Below are 27,739 nucleotides of genomic sequence, written 5' to 3'. Positions count from 1 at the left end.
TAAGATAGGATAAAACTAGTTCCATAGATGTTTTTTCCTCATTTACATAATTATCTTTTTTTTTATACTTTTCGTTTTCCAACTATTTCCTTTAAAAAGCAGCATGCAAATACTGTGAAGGTGAGAGATAAGTGTGAGGGTTACTATAAACTAATATTAAAACACAGTGTAGGTGTGCAAGTTAACAGTGATAAGAAAATCTTGCCAACTGCAAGAAAAATTTTGTGCTTTGTGGTCACCAAAGCTATTAAAATATTATAGCAAGGCTTGGATTCATGATGATCTCTATGTTTCTCTGGTCTTGACTATTTCAATATAAAGCCCGTTGCTCCTAAAAAGTCCTGTGTTGCCTCTGGTCCTTACCAGTTCTGTTTAACTGCATTTCCCTTCATTATATAGCCCTTATATTTATTACAGACTGTGACTTTATTTAATGTGCTGCCCTTTCAGTTGCTTGACTTCTAAGGCAGCTGCTGTATGTGAGGGAATATTTTGCAGCATGATCTGAATAATAGCAATAACCTAATAATCACTGACTGCTGAGTTTGATGATTTTGCTTGGTTATATAGTATAGGCCGGACATGTAGCATAGATATCTCCATGCGTTCCCCATCAGAGCATCTGTATATCTATGCAGCTTTCACCAAAGTGCCTCAGAAATATGTCTGGGCTTCTACCTGCCTGAGAAAGTGAGACACAGTTTTCAGCTACCATGTGTTTGCAACTCATCTTGTCTCCTGGGCCGCGTAAGCTGTTCTGTTTATGTATGGAGCAGCCCAGAGCCTCGGTGTATCCACAGTGATTTGAGGTTGCCCAGCAAACAGAATCCATCTGTTAAAAGAGCATAAAACACCATAAATATAAATAAAACTTTTAGACAGTCTAAAAGAAATGTGTGGTTTTCAAAATGCTCTGGAAAGGAACAGATCAAAGGTACACTGTTCATTTGGCAAATGTATAGGAAAACTCAGCTGAAACATCTTTGAATCTGCTTGTGGCACCAGTATCTCAGCTCCTGAAGAGAAATAAGAGTCTGTCAGAGATTGGGGTTTTTTGGGGTTTTTTTTTAGACAAACCATTACAAGTACTGTACAACTGGTGTTGGGGAGGGGGGAGCTTTATCGCTGTTCCACTTACTTTTTAGTGTTCTATCATTTTGTGATAAGTAAATACTACTTGGCACTGAAGGTAAATTAGCTCTTTTCCCAGGTTCGTGAAGTGACAAGAAAAATTATTCATGCATCTAATGAGGCTGTTACTGAAGACAACCTGTATTCTGATATTATTACGGTGTGGGGACAGTACATAGACCATGACATTGCATTTACACCACAGAGCACAAGCAAAACAACCTTCCTAAATGGAATGGAGTGCCAGATGACATGTGAAAAACAAAATCCATGTTTTCCAATAAAGGTAAGATTCTAAATTAACTTCTTCAAGAGAAATTCCAGGTTCTAAACAGGTGAGTAAAGTAAAACACATCAGTGATACACCTATACTGAAATAATTATAAAGCAAATTGACAGATAATCCAGAAATATCAGAGCAGACAGTGATAGAAAAATTGAAAACTAATGCAACTATTACATGAAACCTGTAGATATTGAAATTATTTTGTAAAGATAACAAAACTACAGCTAAGGTACTTAGTATAAATACCAAATTTTTCTTCCTTTCAGATTTTAGTTGCAGAGAAACCTTACGTGTGTGTGTGTGTGTGTCCCTTGTTATTGTTCTTATGCTTCAAGGTTTTGAGTTCCATTGGGGAAAATAGGGAAGTAGTCATAAATAATTCTGTTTTTAAACTGCCAGTCAGATAAAGTGAAAGGATCTTAACTCTACTCAGTGAAAGCAAAGATATTTCCAGCAGCTAATGCAAACTTTTGAAGAGAGCTATCTTTTCAATGTATGTATAAAATGATCTTCAGGGATTTGCTGAAACTTGCATCACCTCTTTGCTTTGAGTAGGTGCAAAACACGGATTCAAAGCTTGTTAGAGGGCAGAAAGAAGCATAAATTGGTAGAAATATAGGATGCTATATTCTTGTCTGGTTAATTTAGAAGTATAGTCATTATTTTGCTCAAAAACTTAAGTAGCGAAGTCAAACCAATTTTTTGTTTCTCAAAGCACAGCCTGTCCATCTCATGCTTCAGGGGAGCCCCATGGCCATTACTGACCTTGGACTGTTGCCCCCATCTCTATGCAGAGCAACCTAAATTACTTTCCTTAAGGTTGGAGCTTGATTACTGACCACCTTCACTATGCACTGAAGCCAATGTAGGGAGTAAGTTCCATCTGCGTAGAAATACTCTTTTCCCCTTTACAAACCATATTTGATATCTAGGACATAGTGTCCTTTTGCATTTTGCCTCATCACAGTTCCATTAAACAGAAAGGAAAATATTTGGCTGACTGTAAATGGGACTGTATCAGGTCCTGTGCTGAAAGATGGCTCATCTTCCATTTGATGAGAGAATCTGCAACACAGGGAAGACTAAACAAAATTAATGACTGCCTGCAATTTTACCACAGGCAAGTAAATCTAGTCTCTCTCATATTTGGAGATATGGGGTTTTGAAAGTTTGCAAGCATAGCTTGAGAGTACTCAGAAATAGCACATATTTCATAAAGAATCATACTCTCGGGACACTGGGCGACTGACTAACTCGGTTTAGCCACAACAACCCCAGTTACAATGAGCCTTCCATAGTTCTGACAAAAATGCCTAGTTTACTGTGCCTCAAATTTCCATCTGGGGTAAGAAATTGTTTATTCTGTTTATGCTGTTAAGGAATAGCCATAGAAATGTTCCCATTCTCAAAGCCTTACCTCCCAAAGGAGACATCAGGGGGGAAGTCCAGTCCCTAACCAGCAGTGCTTCATATGATGTGATGAAGGACGTGGAGTGTGTCTCCGCCATATGAGACAATGTAGCTATGTATTGACTCCCATTTTTAAAAAGTAGTTTGCTGTAGATATAAACCAAAACGTTTTCAAAAGTTCATGTTTTGTGTTTATGACAGCACAATTGTTCTTAAGTGCAAAACCCCCACATTTTTTATTACTAAATAGATTTTTAAATTGAGAAGAGACTCATACTGTTGCCCATAATTTGAATCAAATGTGGATCACAGAGACCATAGAGGTCTAACTGAACCCTTCCTAGTTCAAGCCCGGAAATCCCATCTGCTTAAAATAGAGGTAATTTAAGGGATCTTCAAAAAAGGACTCCAAGACTATTATTCATGTGGTGGCAGCATTACAGTGCAGAGAGAATGAAGCTGCACAGATTACCATGGCATAGACCCACAAGTGCATCTTTCAGTGCTCTAAAAAATCCCACCCTGGAGCTGTGAAAAGATTCATCACAAAGGAATGCTCTTGAAGGCAATTTATGTGTACGTGTACTAAATCTAGCACTGAATGTAGCCTAGCAGGGGAATGGGATCAAGTCATACCCATGGCCACCTTTGGGAGTTAGTGCCTGATACTCAGAATGGCCGAGGCTGGGGGACTTAAAAAGATATTCAGACACAACTCTGTAAGTATTAGGTAAGTTTCCCAGCTTGTGGATTCATGATGTGATCACAGTCCCATGAATTTTTCAGCTCCATTTTGTTATTATTCTGTTGTTCACAGCTTAGAGGGACAGATATGAAGATGGTTGTTTGTTTGTATTATATATCTAGTATTTTGTGACTGGTTTTGTCAACGGCAAAGAATAGACACTATATTTAAAAAAAAAAAAAAAAAAAAAAAAAAAAAAAAAAGAGGGGAGTTGTAGTTATTAGTGTGACCAGAGGAACTATTTCTTGAACACTGGGACAAAAAGCTATTACCCCCTACAACTGATCTTCTTCCTGAAATCTTAATTAAAGCTATTCACCTATTAAATATTTGGAAAACTGCCACAGTTAGTTTTATATGTTCATTTTGTATATGAAGAAACTGTGGCTGGTTTCCAAAGACAGTGAAATCAATAGCATATTATCCAACAAGGTAAACAGAGAGGCTGCAGTTTCCACTCTTGCTGTGTTCCTAGAACAGTGGCACCCAAGGGAGAATCCACCCACAGTAAAGGACAGCTGCACTTACAGACACATGGCCTCTCTGGGGGTTTCACCAGGGAGAGGAAGCTTCTGGCTGTGCAGATTAAAGAAGCTGTCTGGAAAATGTTCTGAGTCAGTGCAATTCAATGAAGGATTGAAAACTGCAGTAGCGCATTAATATTAATCACAAGTGTAGGTCAATGATTCATAGGTTAGCAGAAACTGTTACAATTTTCTTTTCTGGACATTTTCATCATCAAGGCTATAGAATTTCACCCAGTGATTCTCACATTAAGCCTGTAGAGCCTGAACATTCTTTTTCTGTATCTTTTCAGAATCAAATAATGTGGAAAAAAAGACCCAACTAAAAATCACCAGCTTTAGTTTATACTTCTTTTACAGTGACCTGACACATGAAACAGGGTTGCAGAGATAACTTGTCATTCCTCAGATGATTATTTCAGGTTAGAGATGAGACATAATGAGGCATTAGAAAGACTTTCATAGAACTACTGACTTTATTCAGTATTAACTACATTGCTGACAATAATTAGGCACGGTGCATACACATAGTAAGATACAATCCTGAAAAGCTTTCAGATGGTTAGTTCAGGTACAAAAAAGTTGGCAAAGAAACAGAGCTGGAGAAAAGTGAGGTGATTTGCAAAAGGTGACATGTAACATGACGGGCTACTGTCTCAGCTACAAATGGATCAGTCAGTGTGCTCCCAACAACCAGAAAAGTGAGCCCCTGCCTTTTTCTTCTGTGCTTCAGAGGCAGCATCTCACTGTCAGATGGAGTCATTGACTCTCCTCTGAGATTCATGTCCACAAATAAGCATTCATGTTCTCCATATTGGCAAACTTTCGTAGACCATAAGTTAGGTTTTCTTTTAAGTCTACAGCAAAAATCCTTTTACAAGGTCATTTCCCACAGAAGGGGTTCACAATAAGAAAGATTTCTCTTTAGCTGAAGTAGCAGTTTAGACATTGTGGTACACTGAAACAATCAGTGCCTTTCATTTTCCTACACATAAAAGAATTTCACCATAAACAGGTTTGACTGTGCATATATAATAACAGTTCAAATCAATGTGCAGATATACTGGGAAAACTACTGTGGCCAGACAGGGTTTTGTTCTGAGTTTTTTCCCTCTAGAATTATGGAAGGCAGAGAAAAAAATCATATAAATATTATTCATTAGTTTTGGAAAAAAAAATATGATTCTGTACGCCTTTCAGCAGAAAAGAGTCTTTTTTTTTTTTCTTCTCAGATTATTTTTTATGTCATTTGAATAGTGTAAGGAACATCTCATTTGCATATTCAGCTGCTGGCTGCACACTACTTATCCCATGAAAAGGGAAAGGACTGCATTATGCAGTTCCACCAGTCCCTTAATGCTCATTATGGCTGTTTTTCTCCACAGGGGCACAGAATGGTTTGAATTGAAATTGCAGAGACAGTTAACTAAAGATTATTCTGTATGAACTTCATTCACTGTTGATATGTTTTGTTGTAAGCCTTGCTGTTTAACAGCCTAATGGTGTCTCATATATTTTTTTTTTCCCAGTGATACCTGAATTATTCCAGGTTTTCCTGATAACTAGAAGCAGGAGGCACTCAAACACATACAGTGCTGTGGCTGTCAAGTGCAGGTATTTGTAGCATGAGATGAGCTTCCTGCTTACATTATCAGCTAAAGGGAAAAAGAAGCCACACAAATAGCAAAACACTTAATAATAGAGACAAATACTAAAGAGAAAACACCAGACAGAGAAATTACTGATTTCAGAAATCAGTGAAAGAAAGAAAAAGAAAATGAAATTACATATTTCCTTCAAAAAAATAACCTACTCTGACTTGCTAAAACTTAGGCAGTGAAGAAATATTGGTAGAATTTCTTTACCAAACTAAACTTGAAAAACAAATTATACCCTTTCTTAACCTAAATGCTTCATTGGTATCCATCCCTATTGTCATTAGGTATCAGAAGTAAGAATATTTTACTTGGTATAATAAATGAGGTAACGATTTTTTTTAGGATGCTCTTGAATTCCATTCCGAAGTTGCCTTGTTTCTTTCAACCCCGACTTAATGACTATTCTGTCTTCACAGACTGATCCTATATTAATAGATGAACGAAGAAATTTCATCATTTTGTATAATATATGCAGTGTTCCCTGTCTTCTGCCAGACTTCTGAAACATGTAAGGCAAACAGATAGAACACAAATAAGAAGGGTTAGCTCAGGTGTCTACACAAAATATTTATTTTCTCTTAGAGAGATGTTTGAAGATTATTTTTTTCTGGGATATTTCAGCAGCTTTAGTAAGTGTTATCTGTAGCTACTTCATGTTGGTCAATTGATAAGAACACCCTAGATTTATATTCCCTCAGACTCATACTCCATGATTGTTATAACACTTCTAGTTGAGGTCAATCTTTTTTAAACTCTTTGAACCGACAGACTGTTATGTCTCATTGTTGGTGCACAATGCAGTACTGTTCAAATTCAGAAATAATGTGCTTTTCAGAAAAAGAATGTTCATAAAGCCAAATGTGCATTAGACAACACAGAGAGATTTTAATAATTTTTAAAGAAGACAGTTTTTGTTTTAGTGATGAACTCCATTCTTTGAAATAGACTTGATGGTCTGAGCTTTTCCCTTGGATATCCTAAAAGGCAAATAAAACCTTTCTTCCTCTTCCTTCTTTTCCTCCTTCAACAAGTCCGCTGCCCTCCCCACATCCAAAGTTATTCCGGAATTATTCTCAGTGCTCTCCTGTGAGAAACGTTCTACCTGTCTGGTTTGGGCTTTATTCTCTCCTAATACTCTTACCTGTATCCCAGGATCTCATTTGATGATTCCCACATGTCTCTCTCATGCCCATTACCTATGTTTGGAATAGCTGACCAAACGCCAGGCTGGTTCAGCCTATATCCTTGCTGACTAGCACACACATGCTGGGTTAGTATTTGACCTTGGTCTCTCAGCTGTGTGCAAATGAAACTGATCAAGGACTGGGAAGTCTTTCATTTGGCAAAGGTTGTGAGAAGCCTTTGCTTTTTATAAAGATAGTCAGAACTTCATACTTGTAAGACACTTGCTGTACAGTGATCTGGGGGAAGTATTGTGGGGGGCTGGCAGAAAGCAGAGTGAATAATTACAATATGACTTTTTTTAATTAGGAAACTGGATTAGAATTAAGTATTGAAACAAAGTTTTTACAGCATACTGCTGCAGACATTGAAACTCTTCATTGCCTTTTTATGTATACGTGTAACCTGCCATTTAATTTGGTTTCCAGTAGAACATAATTTGACCAGATGTTCATGCCTTCACTGTGATACATTTCATGATAAATTTTGATTGTGAAGCCAGGCTAATTTAGGTGTAGGTCTGTGAAAAAAGAGTTAACATCTGTAGCGTGCTTTTATGACAGAGTAAAGGTTTTGGGGTTTATTTCTGGTTTTGCTTAACTATTGTTGAATCACCTCTTTGCTTAAATCTGAAGGAAAACAATCTCTACAGGTTTAGGTTAGGTCGCTCCAGTAGTTGAGATATGAACAACTGAAAATGGAGACAGAGGATGGAAATATTTACACAAGCCTTAATTCAACATCCACAACTGTTATCTTCACTTCAGAAAATACCCATATTTTTTTTAATGCAGGTGACCACCAATGATAGATTATCTACAGGGTTGGACTGCCTGCCCTTCTACCGCTCATCTCCTGCGTGCATCACTGGTGATCATGATATTCTTTTTGGAAATCTAACAGCACTAAATTCAAGACAACAAATCAATGGCTTGACTTCTTTCCTTGATGCTTCTACTGTCTATGGCAGTACCCCTGCGGCTGAAAACAAACTGAGGAATTTAACAAGCAAAGAAGGCCTTCTTAGAGTAAATATTAAATATTACGATAACCATCGGGAATACCTGCCTTTTACAGACCAGATCCCATCACCTTGTGCACAAGACTTGAACACAAGCGAAGGTGAAAGGATTGAATGCTTTATGGCTGGGGACAGCCGATCCAGCGAGGTCACGTCTCTGGCAGCTATGCACACGCTGTGGCTGAGAGAGCACAATCGTCTGGCCAGAGCCCTCAAAAGCATCAACAGCCACTGGAGCGCTGAGACAGTCTACCAAGAAGCACGAAAGATTGTTGGTGCTCTGCATCAGGTTGGCTTCTTATTTGCTTATCTACATGTTGCAGTGAATATCTTAGAACAGAAGTGATCACAAAACTTCAATTATGCTTCTCTGAGTGGCTTTTAAGATCATGTTATCTTTTCTCTGCCACCTGTTTCTGCACTTCAAATTTGACATGTTTGAAGTTTGTTCCATTTTCCACTTTTCTGAATGCAATGTCCTGGTCCGTATCTTGTCCAGACCCTTCAGTGCTCTTGATTTTCATGGCAGTTTCTACTCTGGTACATCTTTCCATGGGCTTCTCCAGTGTTTTTTTAGTCTATTGCAGGGGCCTTTTCAGATGCATTTCCTTGTAGATTTTTTTTTTGGTAAAGGAAACAATTAGTCTCTATATTTACATAGTGTTCAAAATACTTTCTTGTAGGTATAATATAAATTAACTTCCCGGTGTAAAAATGCCTATGAAGTTCTCAATGAAGATTTAATGCATAAAATTCAAGGCTATTCTTGACAGGTGTTGGCAAGAAAAATAAATATGGGAAGGGTGGGGTGGGGTGGGTCAGGGAGTGGGGGAAGGAGTCTGTAAGAGTATTTGTATTAGACTGAGAACACGTAAATCTGTTTCTAGTCTGCATTTTCCTTTCTCTTTCTTTTTTTTTTTCTTTTTTTTTTCCCCCTTTTCCTCCTATAATAGCTATGCAGGCCTTAAGTACTTTTTTCCTCACAGTTCTGGTATTCAGTGTGGGGACACCCAGACATACACACACGCAGACACACACCCACACACCCACCCCAGGCCAAACCAACCACCACACACCAAAAGCAGCAGCTTTGCTGGCACTCACATGAACACAAATGGCACACATAGCCTGGCCCGTGTTCTCGGTGGCTGCTCAGCTGGAAGCCCATTAGTGAAGTACATGCACAGGCAATGTGGAGCTCTTCTGGACAGCCTTGCGCAGGGGCTGGCACCAGAGCGGGTCTGACTCCACAAGCCCGAGGCTCAGGATCCCACTCACTCTCTTTACAGGTCCTCACATTTCTTATGCTGCTCATCTTCTCTGATCTGGCTGGAAACTCACTAGTGATGACACACACACACTCAGAATAGAGAGTACATCCATAAAGGGGTAACTGGAAATAGGATTTCAGAAGAATATAGCTTAAACTTCAGAGATCAAGCACAGGGCTGAGTGAGAACTCTTCACACTCAAACAACCCCTTTTATCCCCTTTTCCCTCTGTTTTCCCATGCTCGTTTGTCCCCAGTCCACCTTGAGCTCTCCTTTTCCCCACCTTCAGTCCTTTCCCTGAGTACCCTGTAGTGTTTCACACATTCTCATGAATGAAGTTCCTATACAGTCCCCTCAGATCACCCCCTCCCTGCACCCCATGGCTCCTACCCCTGCAGGCAATCACCCCTTTAGCTTGTGTGATGTCAGGGAGACAGTTCCTTTCGTTAGCTCTTGGCAGGTTTCACGCCTGGGCTTGGGGTCTGGCCACTCTCTCTGGTGGCCTTGGGGAATGGAGGATCCTGTGAGCCCCTTTTCAATGCTTTGGTTACTCACGTTGCTCTAGCTGACATTGCTCTTTGAAGCTTCACAAAGGCACTTGCATATGTGGAGATTCACCTTTAGTCAGACAACCTGAGACACGGCTATTCAGTCTGTCCATTATAATCCATAATACTGGGTAAGCAATATCAAGGACCAGAAGAAACTGAAGGCTAGGGGACTTTCCTATGCTTTCAGATTCTTACAAGCAGATTTTTTTAGTGCCAAGAGACGACTTTTTTTGAAGTTAAATTGGGGGAGGAGGGAGGAAAATTTCACTATTCAGATAGAACATTTTTTCTTTCTTCTGCCACAATTTTAGTCAGCAGAATATGCATAATATTTCCTTTAAGAGACCCCCTGTGTTCTCTGGCCTGTTGTTATTTGCACTTAAAGCCAGATAACTTCAGAAAAGTAACATACTTTATTTAACTGTATTCAGTAAGTCCTTTTGCAAAGTCTGGCTTTTTTTTTTTTTTTATTTATATATTTTGTTTACATTAACTGTATCGGCTCCTCTGCTGTAAATGTGCTGTTTGCATTAAAATGATGACATTGACAAGTCAGAAAGGTTGTTAATATTTGTTAGAAGAAAAGTGCAAATCCAAAATTAGGCCTCTGTGTGTTCATACACTTCTGATTTACATCTCTAATGCTGAGGCCTGAAAGAAAACACTTTGTGCAAGGCAATACACTGCATGAATCTGGGATACTCATTATCTCTGCCGGTATCACAGACTAATGAGATTTGCTTATGGCTCATTAGAAATGCGTTTGAGTTATATCTAGCTGGTTTAGAGACATTAATTCAAGAGAGATAATTGGAGTATCTCTATTAACGTGGTATGCTAACCAGCACATTAATGACGGCTCTAGTTGAAGTTACCTTGCGATTTCCACTATAAAATTTTGTTTCAGTTGCTATACATTGCTAAAATTCTCTCTTTTTGGAATTAATACTTTCTTGCATAATTTTTGCCTGTGGGTGTATAATTGTAGGGAATTGAACAAAAAGCCTTCCCTTCTTTCTAGAATAAGGAGAATGAAAAAAATATACCTCTAGAGCATAGTTCTCCTCCTGGATGCTTTTTTGGCACCATAAGTATCTCTAGTGACAAGCATTCAAGAATAGAAACTTGACAAAGTTATCCAACATAGCAATTGCCTGTTGATATCCTGGACAACCCAGATTTTTTTGGTTATATTGTAGACATGTTTCACTGATGAATAGTAGTTTATATAAGCCATGACAGTGGTTACCTCTCCCCTTGTATTTTATGGGAGTGTCACATGCTTAACAATAAAGTATTAACACTACAGTAATCAGTGATAAAAATACATGCCCTGATTTACTTAGTATTTTGTGCAAAAAGACATCAACTGAAATGAAACTCTCTGCTTGTTTTGCTTATTACTTTTTTTTTGCTTTTTTTTTTTTTTTGCTTATTACTGTTTTGACATGAGAAAACAGGATAAAGAAAATTGGAATTCCTCCTTTTAAGGTATTCAAAAGAAAATAGCTAAAATTTTAAACAAATAGTGTAGACAAAACAGGAAAAAATGCTCAATTATGAAACTGTTGCAATCTTCATATTACTGTTTTGTACATACATGGTTTGCAGAATGAAATTGCACACACACGTGATGTGTCTTCCAGAGACTGTTTCCCCTGATGTGCCATTTTAAGTTGTGAAAGCTGGGTGATGGCCTCTAGTCAGAGTGAAGCGGGAGTTTTGCAGATCAATCTGAATCAAATTCTCTTTGATTTATTACAGTACCAGAGAATCATCTTTGAATTCATGGTGATACCACCAGTTGATCCCAATTGTAGCTGACAACCGCCTTTAGTTTTCAGCGTGTATATAGGTGGTTTTCCACTTCCTTTTATATCTTCTTCTCTGAACATCTTGCATCCCTACCTCTCTGCCATGATCCAAGGCATGGGTTGAAAGTGGATTTCTTCTGAGGCTGACATACATTAACTACAGTTATTTGGTTCAACATGGCCAACTTGGATGAAACTTGTTTGTGAAATTAGATGATTAGATAACTCCTCTCAGAGTTTAAACTATGAAATTATAAAGAAGAAATAGATAATAGGTATTATTAAAAAGTATGTGTTGCACAGTGTCATAACTCATGTTTATAAAGAGCATAGTTCAGACTATTAACAGAACCATAATGATGTGTTCATTTTTAATTAAAAATTGAACTCACATATCATCATCCTTTACATAAAAATTTAGGACTTCTACATCAGCTGTAAATCCTTTAATATTTGCAGTGAGAACTTCAAACCAACTGTGCATAGCACTTTAATGAATTAAAGATGTTTGGTTGTTCTCTATTATTTCTGCAATCTCTCCCAAGTACAGGAGCTTCATTTAGTTGCCTCTTCACTAACTCAGTGAGATACTATTCCTTTGCCAGTGCCAAAGGCAAGTTGCACTCTTGGCCTTACTTATGACAGCTCACACATTTTTACTCTCCCTTCCAGCCTTTTTCTTCATTTTCCTTTTCCATCCATTGTGCCCCAGTCACAACTACTTTGGAAAATACTGGAGAGGTTTTGGCAAGGAAAGTCTGCTGAACCTTATGAGAAGTGATATGAATTCCTGTATCTTTTGCACCTAATTTGAAATAGATTTTAACATGAACAAAAATTTCTCAAAAATAATCTGAAATTATGTGACCTGTTTCAAAATACCTCACATATGGCTGACATTTGCTGGACATGGCCCAGTCTGGAGGCAAACCTCGCCAGGATGCTCGCTAAGTTCGTAAGGACAGTTGGGAACCCCTGTTGTAATTCTGCCTTCTGGATAAGAGGGATGCCTTTCATGCTAACAGCCTGTTTAACTTGGAGTATTATTGTGTTTTCAGGTCAGGATTCAGTTACTTTTCTACAAACAACACATGTGTGATTCCTGATATGATGTAAAAACTGTACAAAGCCTTTTCTGACAGTCTTGTTATTCATCAGATTCTCTGTCTAGATACTGACCAATTGATTTAATTGCTAGGAAATCAATATTATTTTCTCTGATATGACTAAATGAATAACATCTAAATACTCTTAACTGCTCTGTTACTATTCGGTGATAGAGACTACTAAAGTCATTTAAACATTGAGCATATGAGCTTCTGTTTAAAAGACAGTGCCCATTTGTCATAATTTTTCATGAACTATACTGTGGAAACAATGACGGCCATGACATGAGGCAGTAGGAATATCAACATTATTGATTAAAACTAATTTCTTCATGAGGCTTCTATAGAGCTTGGAGTCAATGCTGTGAGGTGCTGAATGTATCCTAAGAGGAGCTTGAATTACCACTGATCTCATAAATGTCACAAGGAGTTAAGACCACACAGTACCTTCCAGGTTCAGACTCTTTACATCCTCATAAGTCCCTTTTGCTGCTGCAAACACCTGAAAGTTAACTTATTATTCATAAATAGACTCAAAGTAAGTAGTAAATGGTATAGCAGTTCATTGTACTTATTTGTGATTCCTTTCCATATAGCCCCTTTGTGGCTCTGAGTTTACTGACATATTTTTGGACAAGCACGTTCCTTTGTTTCCATAGGAGAATCTCAGTTGTTGAAGGAACACTTTATTGAAATAAAATATTGTGCTTATCTATGTCAAATATGAAAAAGAGTGCATGCAAAAGAATTTTAACAAAAATAATGTTGATGTTTCTCAACTGTTTTCACCTTCTTTAGAACACATGTATGTGTCAGTTACGAGAACTTGAATCAAGCTTCTCCTTGACTTCACACAGAGAAATTCAGGCAAGATACATTCAGAGACCATGCAAATACGGGATGCTGCTTTAGATGTCATTCTTTGTCAGACTCCAGATTCTTTCTGGCAGTATCACCTTAGTCAGTATTGTTTAAAAAACACCTCTACGTGATGGAACCTTATTTAGCCATTGGAAGTTTCCATCACAGAGATGCCTCTCCTAGCTCAAGGCAGGCATAAGGCCCCTCTATACCCTTAGTCTTTTAATTTTCATGTTTTGAAACTGCAATTCCTCTTCCCACACCAAGAAATTAAGAACTTGCCTCTGTAGCAAATGAAAAATCTGAATTGTCTGCTCCTTCAGGGAATTTGGCCTTTATGAGCAGCTTAGCTTGGGATTTTGTTTACAATGAGCGAAAAAAATTATGGCCATATCAGGATGTTTGAGTCCATGGCGAACCTAGTCCTATTTAAAGTCTTTGCTTGTAAAAACTACCTCTGAATCTAAAATTAGAAAGAACTGTTGCTTTGCAAAACTTTTGTGAATGTAGCAAAAGGTTAACGTCACAATGACAGTGTCAGTGTTAATTTCTAGCAATTATTTCATTTTCCTCATATGCTATATTAAAAAATTTTAAAAATTTTAAAAGCTGTAAAAAAAAAAATCTAATCTATTGTCTTTCAAATATTTCATTCACTGCATGACCTAACCTGAAAACACAAAGAGGTTGTTACCTCTCCCTTTTGAGAAAAGTGAGCAAATTCTGGAGAGGTTTCCTTGTCTCTGTGCTGTGCCTAAAATAAAGACAGGTTTTTCATAAGGTCATTTGATGCCAACTGGCTTTTCAATATGCACTATATCAAGCTCATAGTACATTTGTCTGTATATTTTATTGCACAAAATATTGAATCTATAAGGTATTTTACTGAGTTCATTATGCTTTGTATTCATCCCATTATACTTTATTGAGTTCAGCATCTTTAATCTATAATGCACTTTCATTTTATTTATTTTCCCCCTTTTTTTTGGTCATGATTACTCATACGCTTTTTTCGTGCAGCTGTAATGCTATTACATTATAAAAGCATTTGACAGAAGCTATTTATCAGCATTTTCATTTTTGAAGTGTGTTTTTTAGGAGTCTATAAATTGGCTTGAGTTTAGCATAAAATGTCTACCAGGGGATTGTGGGCAGCAGTATTTTAAAGCCTGGTCATGTCAAATATTTAGTAAAGAGAATTTGTGTCACAAATATATGTCTGAAAATAGAATTTCTTCATATCAACAGCCATTCTTGAAAGATTCTATAGTAATTCATGCTTTCATTGCCATTTTTAAGGGCATTATAATTTACACCATCACAATCAAGGCTTTAAATCTTAGCACACCTCCCATGAGCTGGATTAATCCGTGGATTGTAAGTGAGCAATACTGGTAATCTCTGCTCAGGAGGCTTTGGTCTAGCATTTATGGTAGGAGCTAACAGGGGCCTGACTGTTGCACTGCACTGAGCTGCGCCACTGATTCTCTGTAGCCATTTGTCTCCTTACTGCAAAAATAAGTCAAATATTTTTTACTGGCTAATACTGCTTTTAGTCATACCAAATGCTTGGGCATGGATGAGTGAAGAAAAAGGCATTTTAGCACCTGGGAATCATTACTATTTGTCTACAAAAACACAGAATGATAAATGTTTCTTTTTCTTTTCTTTCAGATTATTACTTTAAGAGATTACATTCCCAAAATCATTGGTCCAGATGCTTTTAAACTGTATATTGGCCTTTATACAGGTTATGATCCCACAGTCAATCCTACAGTTTCTAATGTATTTTCAACAGCTGCTTTTCGTTTTGGTCATGCAACAATCCAACCAATAGTAAGGCGATTGAATGCACAGTATTTATATGATCCAGAACTCCCAAATCTCCATTTGCATGAAGCTTTCTTTAGTCCTTGGAGGCTCATTAAAGAAGGTATGGTTTTACTTAAACTGGCTTTTTTCTGGAATATTGCAACTTTTTTTGCACTTACTTATTTTGAATTAGGAACAGGAACATTTATTTGATTGCATCACTGATTTAAGTTGTTGAACAAATTCCAGAACGCTAACATGAACTAGAAAATTATTATGAATTAAATAGTTGTCCAAGTCTGACAAAAGCTACTCTCTAGATTAAACCACTCTGGCAGACTGAGAGTAGACTGATGACTGTTGAATGATGATGAAGATATTTCTTTTTTTTTTTTTTTTTTTTTAATGTGGATGAATGTATTATCAGGTTGCATATTTTCTTACACCTAAAGAAGAAGGTGGAGCCTTTTCATAGCACTGTTATTCTATTTTAACCTGAAGGAGATTTTTGCATGCATTTGAATGTAGAAAACCTATGCGGTCAACATTTAAAAAACATAGAAGCATGCATGCATTCACATTGTGAAGAAAGTTATAATGGTTTATATATGCTGTAACATATTATTTTTGTGTTTAAAGGAGGCTTGGATCCTTTACTAAGGGGTCTTCTAGCACATTCAGCAAAACTGCAGGTGCAAGATCAACTGCTGAATGAGGAGTTAACAGAAAAACTGTTTGTGTTGTCCAATAACGGTTCACTTGATTTAGCATCATTAAATTTACAGCGTGGCCGTGATCACGGACTCCCAGGTCTATTGATTTTCCTTGAATTTTCTTCCAACTGGTAACTAACAATAACCTTTTATATTTGGGCTGTAATTGTAAACTGTTAATTAATAGCTTTGGTGATCAGAAAAGTAACTTAAGTCTTTTAAAATGTAAACTGCTAATAGTTCTAACTTTGATGGAAACAAAATGTTCCACAGCACTTGAAATTGAAATAGTCCATGAAGTCTGGCATCGAGAAGGACAGTAGTAGTGAGTGGATCTGGGTGTGCTCAGTGTAGGTACCTGAGGCTCATTCTTGCTGGAACCAGCTTCAGAGAAGTGGAGTTTCTGCCTGCAGCAGCTACTTGCCACCGGCAGGCTGCCCCCAGCCTGTGGATCAGGTCAACTTAGACAACCTCATCAGCTCTACTGACCGTAGGAGGTGTTGAGAGGTCTCCAGAAGTGGTGTAGATGGCTTAATTAGGTGTACACCTAATTTTGAGAAACAGTACATGTTTGTGCTTGCTTGTTGCACTAGATCTCTTACTCTAGTCAGCCTAGGGTGAGACTGAGTCAAGGCGCATTAGCCCATGGGGCCATGGGTGCACCAGCTTAGGGGAAGACTGCTTGAGCTTGGTTCAATTTGATAGCATCAGCTGTTAAAAAATACAGTAGGTTCCCAGTTCTGTGTAAATACCTCTCCCAAACATGCCACAGCTTCTGAGACCAGGGGAAGCAATCCTCAGCATAGCAGACAGGGCCTCTTTATTTTTAGTTTCTAAAACTGTGCCCTGACCCCCTGCCTGAACAGACCACTTGTCTGCATGACTTAGCAACAACCATGGCTGCCCTTCTGCACTCTGAGCCCCGTGTCCTCACCCATGGAGGCAGGCCCGACTGACTGTCACATAGCGTTATGTCTCTGGGTGACAACTCTCTCCATTTCTCCTGCATGACTCCGCAGCCAGGAATGCTCAAGTCTTGGCTCTGGACAGCAGAAATGAAGCCTGACTCTGTCCTGGACTTTAAAGCTCTCAGCTACCCAAGAGTGGAAATGGAGGTTTGATCTCCCAGACCAGAAATTAAAGATTTTTGGGAGCAGGAGAGTTTAAATCCAATGATGTAAAAGAAATCTATTTTCCAGAGAGCTAGACATGTGCCCTAGGATACTTTCCTTAGTAAAGTGCTTCAGTTACTGACTTCATTCAGGTTACTTCTTGCCCACTCTTCATCTAACTCTTGTGTTCCCAGTCTGGAAATCTCAAGACAGTGAATGCTACTATTATCTATTATCATGTTTTCATTGCTTAAATATGGGAGAATTATTTTAAACTTTTGTTTTCCTTCATGAAAATCATGTGCAGTTGCATAGCCTGTATTTTCAGATCCTGACATCATTTCCCTGATCAACTTAACCAATAAGCCTATTCTGAGACATAACTGTCTATGACTATGATTAATGTTGTCAGAATGTAGTGCTTATAAATCTATTAATTTCATATATCATGCTTTCCAGTCAAGTCTAATCTTTCTTTTAACATAATATATACAGGTTATAATGACTGGCGAGAATTCTGTGGCTTACCAAAACTGGAAACTCACACTGAGCTGAATACAGTAATCACCAACCATAACATCACTGAAAAAATAATGGAACTGTACCATAATCCTAACAATATTGATGTTTGGCTTGGTGGCCTGGTAGAAGACTTTCTTCCAGATGCTAGAACTGGTCCCCTGTTTGCATGTATAATTGGAAAGCAAATGAAAGCACTAAGGGATGGTGACCGGTGAGTTTATTCATGCTGTCAAAACATTTGAGTTAAAAAAAAACCAAAAACAAGCAATGGATATTTTAGAGATATGTGAGGATACTTCCCAGGACATAAAAGAATATGGCTCAAATATGTTTTAAACATAATTTAAGTTGAATAATTTTCCCTGCCACTTCCATGTTTCTATCTTACCTCTTTCAGTTTTGTTGGGTGAGCTTTTTCTTATTCTTTTTTGGTCTGTATATAGCGTGAATTCCAGATGTCATGGGTATTGTTTCTGTGGTACTGAGATGTCCAACTTTGTACTCCTGGTGGAAATGCAAGGTGCCACCAGCAGTTAATTGTGGCAGGGTCAGCTAATCTCTGTGTGGATGGATGTAGTACTGTGCAGGCTTTAGCTATCCCATCCCTGAGGGCTGGACTGAGCTCAGGAACTGGAAGAACCTCACCATTTTCCATGGCAACCACAGCAAAGTCAGAAGGGATAGGCAAAGGACTATAATTTAGGCTTCCTAGAGCTGATAAAAAAACCCATGTACCTGGTCTTAGATGAACTGGAACTGCAAACTGCTCCCAGAATTGCTTCATTGGACACAGCATAGGATGTCCCATCACCCAACCCTGCACAGCTGTCACCAGGATCTTGTGCCAGTAGAACCCTCCACACCAGCAAGGCAGCAGAAATGCAGCTTCAGGTCACAAAGGGATGCAAGATGCAGTTTATACCTTGCTTCAGCTACTGAAGTAATTATAAAACCAACCTTTTTCTTATTTTCATCATGTATTTGTGGCAGTAACTTCAAATCTCATGAGAAGACTAATTTTAAACTGCTCACACCATGCTAGCAGTGGTGTTTTAAGTACATCTGGTCCTTACGCTCACCTTTAAGCTGCTCTCATAAGTCACTGTTGTGGAAAGAAACCATTATGTAAATAAGCATCTGAGGCAAAATTTAAATCTGAACTTTAAAAAATGTTAATTAATTAGCTTACAGGAAAAAGCAATGCTAATCATAAAGGTGGTATCTTATTAGCATAAACTGTATAGACAACAAACGTTCCATTCAGCTGTGTTAAAAATGTGGTTGAAACTCCTCTGAATTGTACAGGCATACTTGACCCTTTCTGGGGAAGGAAAATCTATTGAGGCCCTTGCAGCCTTGTTTCCATGCATCAGTGCCTCACAATACTACTTATTATTCAGTGTCTTATAATACTACTATTATTAAACAAACTTAAACATAATTTGTTAACTCTAAATTGAGAAGAAGAGAGACCTAGTAATGGAAGAATTCCAGGAGTTTCTGCCACAAATCTTGTGCCAGCTGACTTAAATGTGGAACAGTATTCTGTCATTAATACTAAAGGAACTATCTAAAGAAATGTTAGGTATGTAACAATGTGTTATAGTTGTCACACAGTAAGTAAATGGAAAAGTCTAACATTCATTGCAGTGCCTTGTCAAAGAAAGTGTTGGGTGTAATTTCCATCTGCACTGCTAGCACTACAAAAACACCAGAAGGCCTGCATGGATGAACAAGGAGCTTCTGAACAAACTCAAACACAAAAAAGAAGCCTGTAGAGGGTGGGAGAAAGGACAGATACCCTGGGAGAAATAAAGAGAAATTGTCCAAGCAGCCAGGCATCAAGTTAGGAAAACTGCAGCCCTGATAGAATTAATTCTGGCTAGAGAAATCAAGCGCAACAAGAAAAGCTTCTATAGGTACATCGATGATAATAAAGACTAAGGAAAATGTGGGCCCTCTACAGAAGGAGGGAGACACATGTTCACCTGGAACATGGAAAAGGCTGAGGTGCTCAATGACTTTTTCGCCTGTCTTCACCAACAAGTGCTCCAGCCACACTGCCTAAGTTGCAGAAGGCAAAGGCATGGACTGGGAGAATGAAGAACGCCTGAAGGTGAACAAGTCCATGGGACCTGAGGAGATGCATCCACAGGTCATGAGGGAACTGGTGGATGAAGTGGCTAAAGCCACTGTCCATCATGTTTGAGAAGTCCTGGCACTCTGGTGAAGTTCCCATTGAGTGGAAAAGGGGAAACATAACCCCCATTTTTAACAAGGGATAAAAAGGAAGACCTGGGGAACTACAGGCTGATCAATCTCATCTCTGTGCCTGGCAGGATCATGGAGCAGATCCTCCTGGAAACTATACTAAGGCACATGGAAAATAAGGAGGTGGTTGGTGACAGACAACAGGGCTTCCTGTCACAGCACAAAAACCATCAAGCTGCAACAAGGTCTTTTACCATCACATACCAGCATATTCTTCATACAGTCCCTCTGCTGCCTTCTCCTCATCTCACCTCATCCAGGGCATGTGTTCTCTCTTCTCCTGCTTCTTCCTCTCTACCTCTTCCTTGGCTGCTCTCTACCCCTTACCAGAACCAGCCACAGCTGCACCTTATCTATATCAGCCAACCTGCCGACCCTGAAGCCAACCCACAGTTGTATATTATCAATGTTAATTAACCCAGCTTCATTCCTCTACAGGCTTCACTAAGGGCAAATCGTGCCTGACCAATTTGGTGGCCTTCTGTGATGGGGTTACAGAGTTGGTGGGTAAGGGAAGAGCCACAGACCTCATCTACCTGGAGTGCAAAGCATTTGACACTGTCCAGCACAACGTCATTGTCTCTAAACTGGAGAGATGTATTTGATAGGCAGGCCACTCAGTGGTTAAAGAATTGTCTGGATGGTCACACTCAAAGAGTTGCAGTCAACAGCTCGATGTCCAAGTGGAGACCACTGACAAGTAGTATTCTTCAGGGGTCTGTACTGGGACCAGTGCTCTTCAACATTTGTGTCAGCAACATGGACACTGGGATCGAATACACCCTCAGCATGTTTGCTGACAATACCAAGCTGTGTGGTGCAGTTGACATGCTGGAGGGAGGGGATGCTATCCAGAGGGACCTTGACAGGCTTGAGAAGTGGGCTCATGCCTTTTAAGGCTCATAGTCTTAAAATCTGTTGTCAGTCATCTGACAAAGCATGAAGGGATTTCTTTTTTTTCAATGTACTTAACTGAAGCACTGTCTTAACCTCAGCCTAATCACCTGAAACAAATTGTTTCTGTTCCATCAGCCTTGACTTTCTGTCTCTTCCTACTCTGAATCTTTTTGTGATATCAGAATTTGTAATAGTTGGGAAAAATACTGAAGCTGACTTAGTCATTCTTTACATAGGGGGGGCTTGCACCTTTTTATTTTCCTTTTTTCTTTCTTTTTTTTTTAACTCTAACACTGTAAAATTCACCTGTAAAATTTTGGTCACCTGAGACAGATCAATTAGAGCAACCTTTGTTAGAGTAAATACCTCTCTGCTGGATAGATTAACAACTAATTTTCTGCTGAAGCCTTTTCAGCAGTGTAGATAAAACTGAATTTTGTGATGAAAGTGAAATAGGTTTTAATGTATGTGAAAGGGGAAATTATAGGTGTAGGAGGGATGAGTGGAGCAAAACCTTTGATGGCTTTGATTATGGGAAAGGGCCTGGGAATGGTCATTGAGGATTCAGGATGCTCTGAGAAGTTTGGGAACAGTATGCAGGTGAGGGGTAGGAGGAAGGCATCTTTCTTTTTTTCTCTCTCCAGTCCCTCCATCTCTCCTAAATTTCTTGTCACAGTGCTGCTGAGGTGTGAAACATTCACTCTGTCCCTGGTCCTGTGGATTGCTTCTTCCTCCAGTATAGGCAAAACAGGACAGAATTCTCCCCAAATTGTCCTGCTGTAGGTAACTATCTGTTTACAAATAAAGCCCATTTTCCAAAATTTCATATGCACTTACCTTACTTAACTGGTACACTCCTGTTGGCAGCAGGGTCTAATTTGCCCTGAAAACCCCCTCCCTGGGGCACACTAGCAGCCCTCCTGGTCCCAAGAATGCACGCTCGACTATCAGACATCTCATTTGCATGGTACTGTTGCAGGCAGCTCACAAATACCCTAGGATGCTGCACATATGCCAGGTTTGCACAGGGTTTGCAGCCAACGTTGCTGTTCCAATCAGAAAAGTTTAAACACAAATTCCACAGACTTTTCTCAAAACCTCAGCCTTGTTCCTTCAGTACTATGGGCATCTAAGTGTTAAAACTGAGGTCAATTTGTAAGTGTGATCACATCCATACTTTACTGCTAATAGTCTTAGGATATGTTCCCACAAATCCCTCCTAGCATTTGGAAAAACCCTCATTGGCCTGAGCACCATAGGGAGCTGTCTTAGCAGTTTAGCAGTGCTTAACACTGTTTAATGCACTAATGCAAATGTGCTATCAAACTCTCCAGAAATATTTTTGCCTTTCATGACATGTCTTTATGTACAATATATTTACCTCATCTTTTTTTCTCCAGCATTTTCTTTCCCTTTCTTTTAATCTTTGAACACATATGTATGTGTGCATGCACACATATATATTATGTATAACAAATTTCATTTAACAGATACACCTTTATAGCACCAGCTAGTTCTTCTGTTCAGGCACCATACTCCTGATCTGACAAACTGGAAGAAGCAGCTCCTGTCTGTTCCAGCCAGTCCTCTTATCTTACCTTTTTTTTATGGTCAAAAGCATAATTAGTCTTACAATTTCCTGCTATAATTAATCTGCATATCAAAAGCTTTCTTAGCAAATTAAGAAGTCCATATTAAACAGAGGAGCATTCAACAATACCTGTTTTCATAGCAACCATTCAGTAATGACAAGCAGAACTAAAAAATCTATGGTATGGGGAAATCTATTATGGCTACTCCTGATCTGGCTACGGCTATGGTATGGCTACAGATTTAACTCTGTAATTTATACTTAAAACAGTCTATGAGTGCACAGTGAATACTGGTGTGCATAGGATTAAGCACCTAGTTCAAACATATTAGTTCCAAGTTTTCCTTTCAGGATTGTTAACTTTTTTTGTGGCCCTGTATCATCAATGAAAAGCAATTCTGCAATTGTGAATAATGAATAGTTTTAACCAGCTGACTTTAACACATCATCTGAGTTGACTAGTACATCAGACACACAGCCTTTTTGGGGCTTTCAAGCTGGGTATATAAGTCTGCAGATCATGGTGTTTACTTTTAGTATTGTTGTATCCGCCTACATTTTTCTGTAATTCTTAGTTTTGTTTTTTTTTACATAGGGTACTGTGAAAGTAAGAGTAATCAGCACTTCAAATTTGATCTTTCCCAAATGTTTCTATCACTCTTTCCAGATTTTGGTGGGAAGATGATAACGTTTTCACAGAAGCTCAAAAACACGAACTAAAAAAACACTCATTGTCCCGCGTAATTTGTGATAACACAGGGATTTCTGAAGTGCCAGCAGATGCCTTTCGACTTGGAAAGTTTCCACAGGATTTTAAGCATTGTGACAATATACCTGGGATGAATTTAGAGGCTTGGAAAGAATTTTATCAGGAAGGTAATCTGGTAGTTACCAGTCTTTTTCTGATGGGAGGGGAGAGTAATCAGCAGTTCGAGGATTGACCTTGGTTCTGACAGGTCTTGGGTTACTGGTCTGATGCAGAACTTCAGTATTTCCACCACTTACACATGCTATCTAGGTCTTTCTCTCTTTTTTTCTCAACTTCCTCTGTAAAAAAAAAGGTAGTTTTTGCTAACTTCACTTTGGTAACATAAAACGTTTATGAGATATCCAGACTTTATGGCAATTGGGGCAGGAATTCTTAGAAAATATTAATTAAGTCCTCTGCAGAACATAATGTTAGAAGATAACACTAATTTTACAAGTATTATTCAATCTGGAGGTATTCCATACAAAATCTTGTCCAAAAATGAACAATTAAATTCTTGATCACCTTAAAACGTGAGTAATTTCACTGAAGTTAATTTATGGCAGTAAGGGAGAATAATGTCCATTTGTGAAGGTAAGTTCTTAAGTTTTTAAAAGCTTGTAATGCAGTCTTTTTATTTGTAGAGGAAATATGTGGAACACCAAAGAGTGTGGAAAATGGTGATTTTGTTTACTGTTCAGAATTTGGAAAATCTACAGTGATTTACTTGTGTCAATACGGATTCCAATTACAAGGAGAAGAGAAATTAACCTGCACAAGTAAAGGATGGAACTTTGAGGCTCCTATTTGTATAGGTATCTTTTTTTGTTGTTGTTGTTTCTGAATTTTCTAGAAGCTAAAGTCCAGCACAGTAATCAGAAGTGAACTCCCTCATATGTTCTCTTGTAGTCAACCTTCTGGGTTTATAGGTACAATAACATGGCAACGTGAAACTCTCATTGCTCCAGAATTGCTATCTCAATCTCTACCCATCCTGATTCAGCAATCAAGTTGATTATAGGAAAATGTCACTAAAAATTACTTAATTAAGTAAAAATTGAGTCTATTAACAGCCAGTAGGAAAAAAAAAGCAGCAAATCAGAACTATACATTGCTCCCTCCTAAATTCAACATAACAAGACAGACAGTTTTAATTTTTCTAGCCTTTTTTCAATGAATGCTCTAGGTACAGAATGAGCTCGGCACCAGTAGTTCATGTATCAACTTAATGAGTTAAGTGACAAAGAAAAAAAATTCTGAAGTGAGTAAGTGAAATTAATCAAATTAATTATCACCTCAGTTCCAACCACCCTCTTCCAAATATCTGTGAAAAGATTTTCCCAAAGTAATTCCTTCTTCAGGTAGAAAAGTAGAGCAGGTGAAAATCAGCAAAGAGATTCTGTCTTTCAATATTTAATGCACATTTTCAGAGAAATATTTTTCTGTAATTTTAATTGCTCTTTTATCTTCTCTCTTCCTTTTGCCTTATTTTTACTGTTGAATAGAATAGATAGGAAGAAAGAGAATGTGGCAAGTATTTCATTACAAGACCTTCACTCTTTGCAGTTATGAAGGATGAATTCGCTGTTCACATTTCAACTGGGTGTGTTTATAATGGTGTGCGTATATATTTTTATATAAATATATATATATACACACACACACACATACTCAAACTTCTCAGCTTTATAACATGAGAGAAAATGAAACCTGAAAAGGCCATATTTGGGACTATAATATGGATGGTGGTAAATTAATTCGAATGCAAGTGCTGCAGCTGATCTGCAATAAAGTCTGCTTATCAGTATTTCTGTGACAGCAGAATAGAAAACTATTCATTCTAATTGTATACCTGGTATGGAAAAAGTCAAATGAAATTTGCAGCTCTTTCCTTTATTCAAATCCTATTTATCCATTGAATTCCACCCACATAAATACCATATAAAGAAATAAAGCTGTTAAATGAATTACAATAAAATCTTTTCGATAGATTAATGTTCTGGCAGCAAACTGAATAAATAATTTATATGAATGAATCATTCCTTGTCCTAGTTTCTTTTAGTATGTTCAGTAATGTAAACAAAAGACTGTATATCTGCTATAGGAAAACAAGCTGCTGCATATATTAAATAAGCAACGCCTTTATTAAAAGAAAACCATCAAAACCCACTTACACAGATGCTACTTGAGTTTTACAGTAGAAAGCACTTTGTTCCATGCATGTCTCTGCAATGTGTTCCCATTCTTTTAAATGTTCAGCAAATTAGGAATGTCAAGCAATGTAATGAGGAGGATAGAGCTTAGCATTTCTGCAGATGGTTTCAAAATTATATGCTGCTCTGGAAAAGACAGAACAGCCTGCTGGCAAAAGCATAGGAATCTGAGAGCTGTTAATTCCTGCTTACTAACTTTGGCTTTGACAGAAATCATTTCTATTGATTCAGGAAGTCATTTAGTGCTAGACTACTCTACCTTCCTTTATATTGTTATCTTACTCTTGATAGATAACTCTGTTTACTGTGCTTTAATAAAGTATGGCGCTCTTGGTATAGTAGAGTAGGCTGGAAAGATCTGACATGCACTATTTAGTGATGGAAAGAAAAGTTAGCTAGTTAACAGATAGCATGGCTATGTATCTACAAGAGCTGAAATAGCACATTTGAATTACAGTGCAGGCAAAGCCTGTGCAGGTTTTCCTTCCCAGATGATGACGAAGCCAGTGGGAGTTAACCCAAAATGTACTCTTGATGGGAGTAATACTTATCTTCATCCTGTATAACAGATTATTTTCCTGCTTCAGAGAGGTGTTATGAAGGTTAGCATTTCTTAAGGTTCTGAATTTTAAGATTATTCCTTGCATTGCATTATTAATTGTTGATTGTCTCAGTTGATGGCTAGCTTTGGACACAGCTACTGCTTTGTATTAAAATTTAAGAGAGGATCAGGTTTGATCCTATTTCCAAAGATGGTATTCCCTAAGTGGTCTGAGTGACAATACTAAATGAAGTCAGTAAATCATTCCTACGCGGTCAGTTTCTAGTACTGATCCAAAAAAGCTGCTTAGCCTGAAGTAGCAAACCAAAAATAAGGTATATAACCAAAGAAAGAAGACACTGAAGGCTCAGCTGCCTGCCCACATACAGGCTCGCAGTGCTTCGCAGGACCATGGGTCAGAGATATTGAACAAGCTGGCAAATATTACACGGGACCAATGGAAAACTATCTAGAACAGTGCTGGGCACCTATCTTTAGGCAACTAAATCCAGACCTGCAAGTAAATATTGCACAGAAAGAAGAAAGATGCAGAAATATGAAAAAGACTCTATTCTTCCCCTCATTGAGTACTTTCTTTTCTGCACTCCACACTGTCTCCCATTTCCTCACATGATCAGAATATGAAAGGTCTTGAATGGCCTCAGGAACAATGTGTTTATGTACATTTTTCAATAGATAATTGTTCAACTGCTCACCATTCTGTCAGGATACTGTCATTTCACAGAATTTATATAACATCTAGAAACAACCATCTTTGCAGTGATATCACATATAACTGTTATAAATTTTATAACCAAAGCTAACCTGAATCCTTGACTCCTCAAAATCATGCCTAGAAGCGTATAGAACTGTCAGCATTATTATTTTCACTATCTCTGTAGAGCGCAGTATGGAGAAAGTTTATAGAGGAACTCAGTCTTAGGACATAAGCACATGCAAGAAGAGCTCTCAGATTCACAGTTTGCATTTTTGAAATTCAGCTAATTGCATTTGTAGCTTTTGGTAGATTACCAAAATGAAATTTTCTTTTTTCATCATTTCCAGCTTACAAACAAACAACACCCCCCCCCCCCCCAAATCAAAACAAAACAAAGCAAAAAAAAAACCAAAAACAAAACAACCCACAACAAAAAACAAAAAAACAAACCAATCCAGTTCTGTGCTTTAAACAGTAACAATGTGGATCTTGGGCAGTATCTGTGTGTCACTGAAAGTGTACAATACCTTTCGCTTATGAATACTTCTAGAAGGTGTGTATGAGAAGGCAGTAATACCTCTGTAATTTGTCACGATTATTGATCCGTGTGTATTCATTTTGCAGACATCAATGAATGCGAAGATGAAATTAATCCAGCATGCTCTCCTTCTGCTAAATGCATTAACACTAAAGGCAGCTATAAATGTCTCCATACTGACCCTTACCAGCTGGCAGAAGATGGAAGAACATGCATTGGTAATGCCTGCAAACCTACTGTCTTTTAAAACTTTCTCTGTTCTGTTTTACACTGCTGTAAAAATCACAAAATTGTCATTTATTAAAGAACTGTTAACAGACATAAAAAAATGTCTACGCAGTCATGGGCATAAAGATACAGTCAGATTCTGTAAAGTAAATTAAGGTATTGAATAAATAATACAGACACAGAAGTAAGCTTTTCATTTTCCACTCCTACCATATATAAGCCACTATTTCCTGACAATGCATGTGCAGGGGGGATCAAACCTACCTGAGTTTTAC

General features: G+C 38.1%; 1 protein-coding gene across 1 annotated transcript in view; it reads left to right on the top strand.

Annotated features, from left to right (window-relative positions):
* TPO (thyroid peroxidase) overlaps positions 1–27,514 on the top strand; it is a 46,428-nt gene extending 18,914 nt beyond the window's left edge. Inside the window, exons 6-13 of the mRNA XM_055810672.1 lie at positions 1,211–1,417; positions 7,731–8,246; positions 15,235–15,493; positions 16,012–16,182; positions 17,693–17,930; positions 23,146–23,354; positions 23,871–24,041; positions 27,323–27,514. Coding sequence (XP_055666647.1) covers positions 1,211–1,417; positions 7,731–8,246; positions 15,235–15,493; positions 16,012–16,182; positions 17,693–17,930; positions 23,146–23,354; positions 23,871–24,041; positions 27,323–27,483 — 1,932 coding nt within the window. The 3' untranslated portion in view covers positions 27,484–27,514. The remainder of the gene's footprint in view (positions 1–1,210; positions 1,418–7,730; positions 8,247–15,234; positions 15,494–16,011; positions 16,183–17,692; positions 17,931–23,145; positions 23,355–23,870; positions 24,042–27,322) is intronic.
* Positions 27,515–27,739: the final 225 nt, after the last annotated feature.

This window comes from Falco peregrinus, chromosome 7 (assembly GCF_023634155.1).
Source record: "Falco peregrinus isolate bFalPer1 chromosome 7, bFalPer1.pri, whole genome shotgun sequence".
Taxonomy (NCBI): Eukaryota; Metazoa; Chordata; class Aves; order Falconiformes; family Falconidae; genus Falco; species Falco peregrinus.
This window is presented reverse-complemented; position numbering and strand designations above follow the sequence as displayed.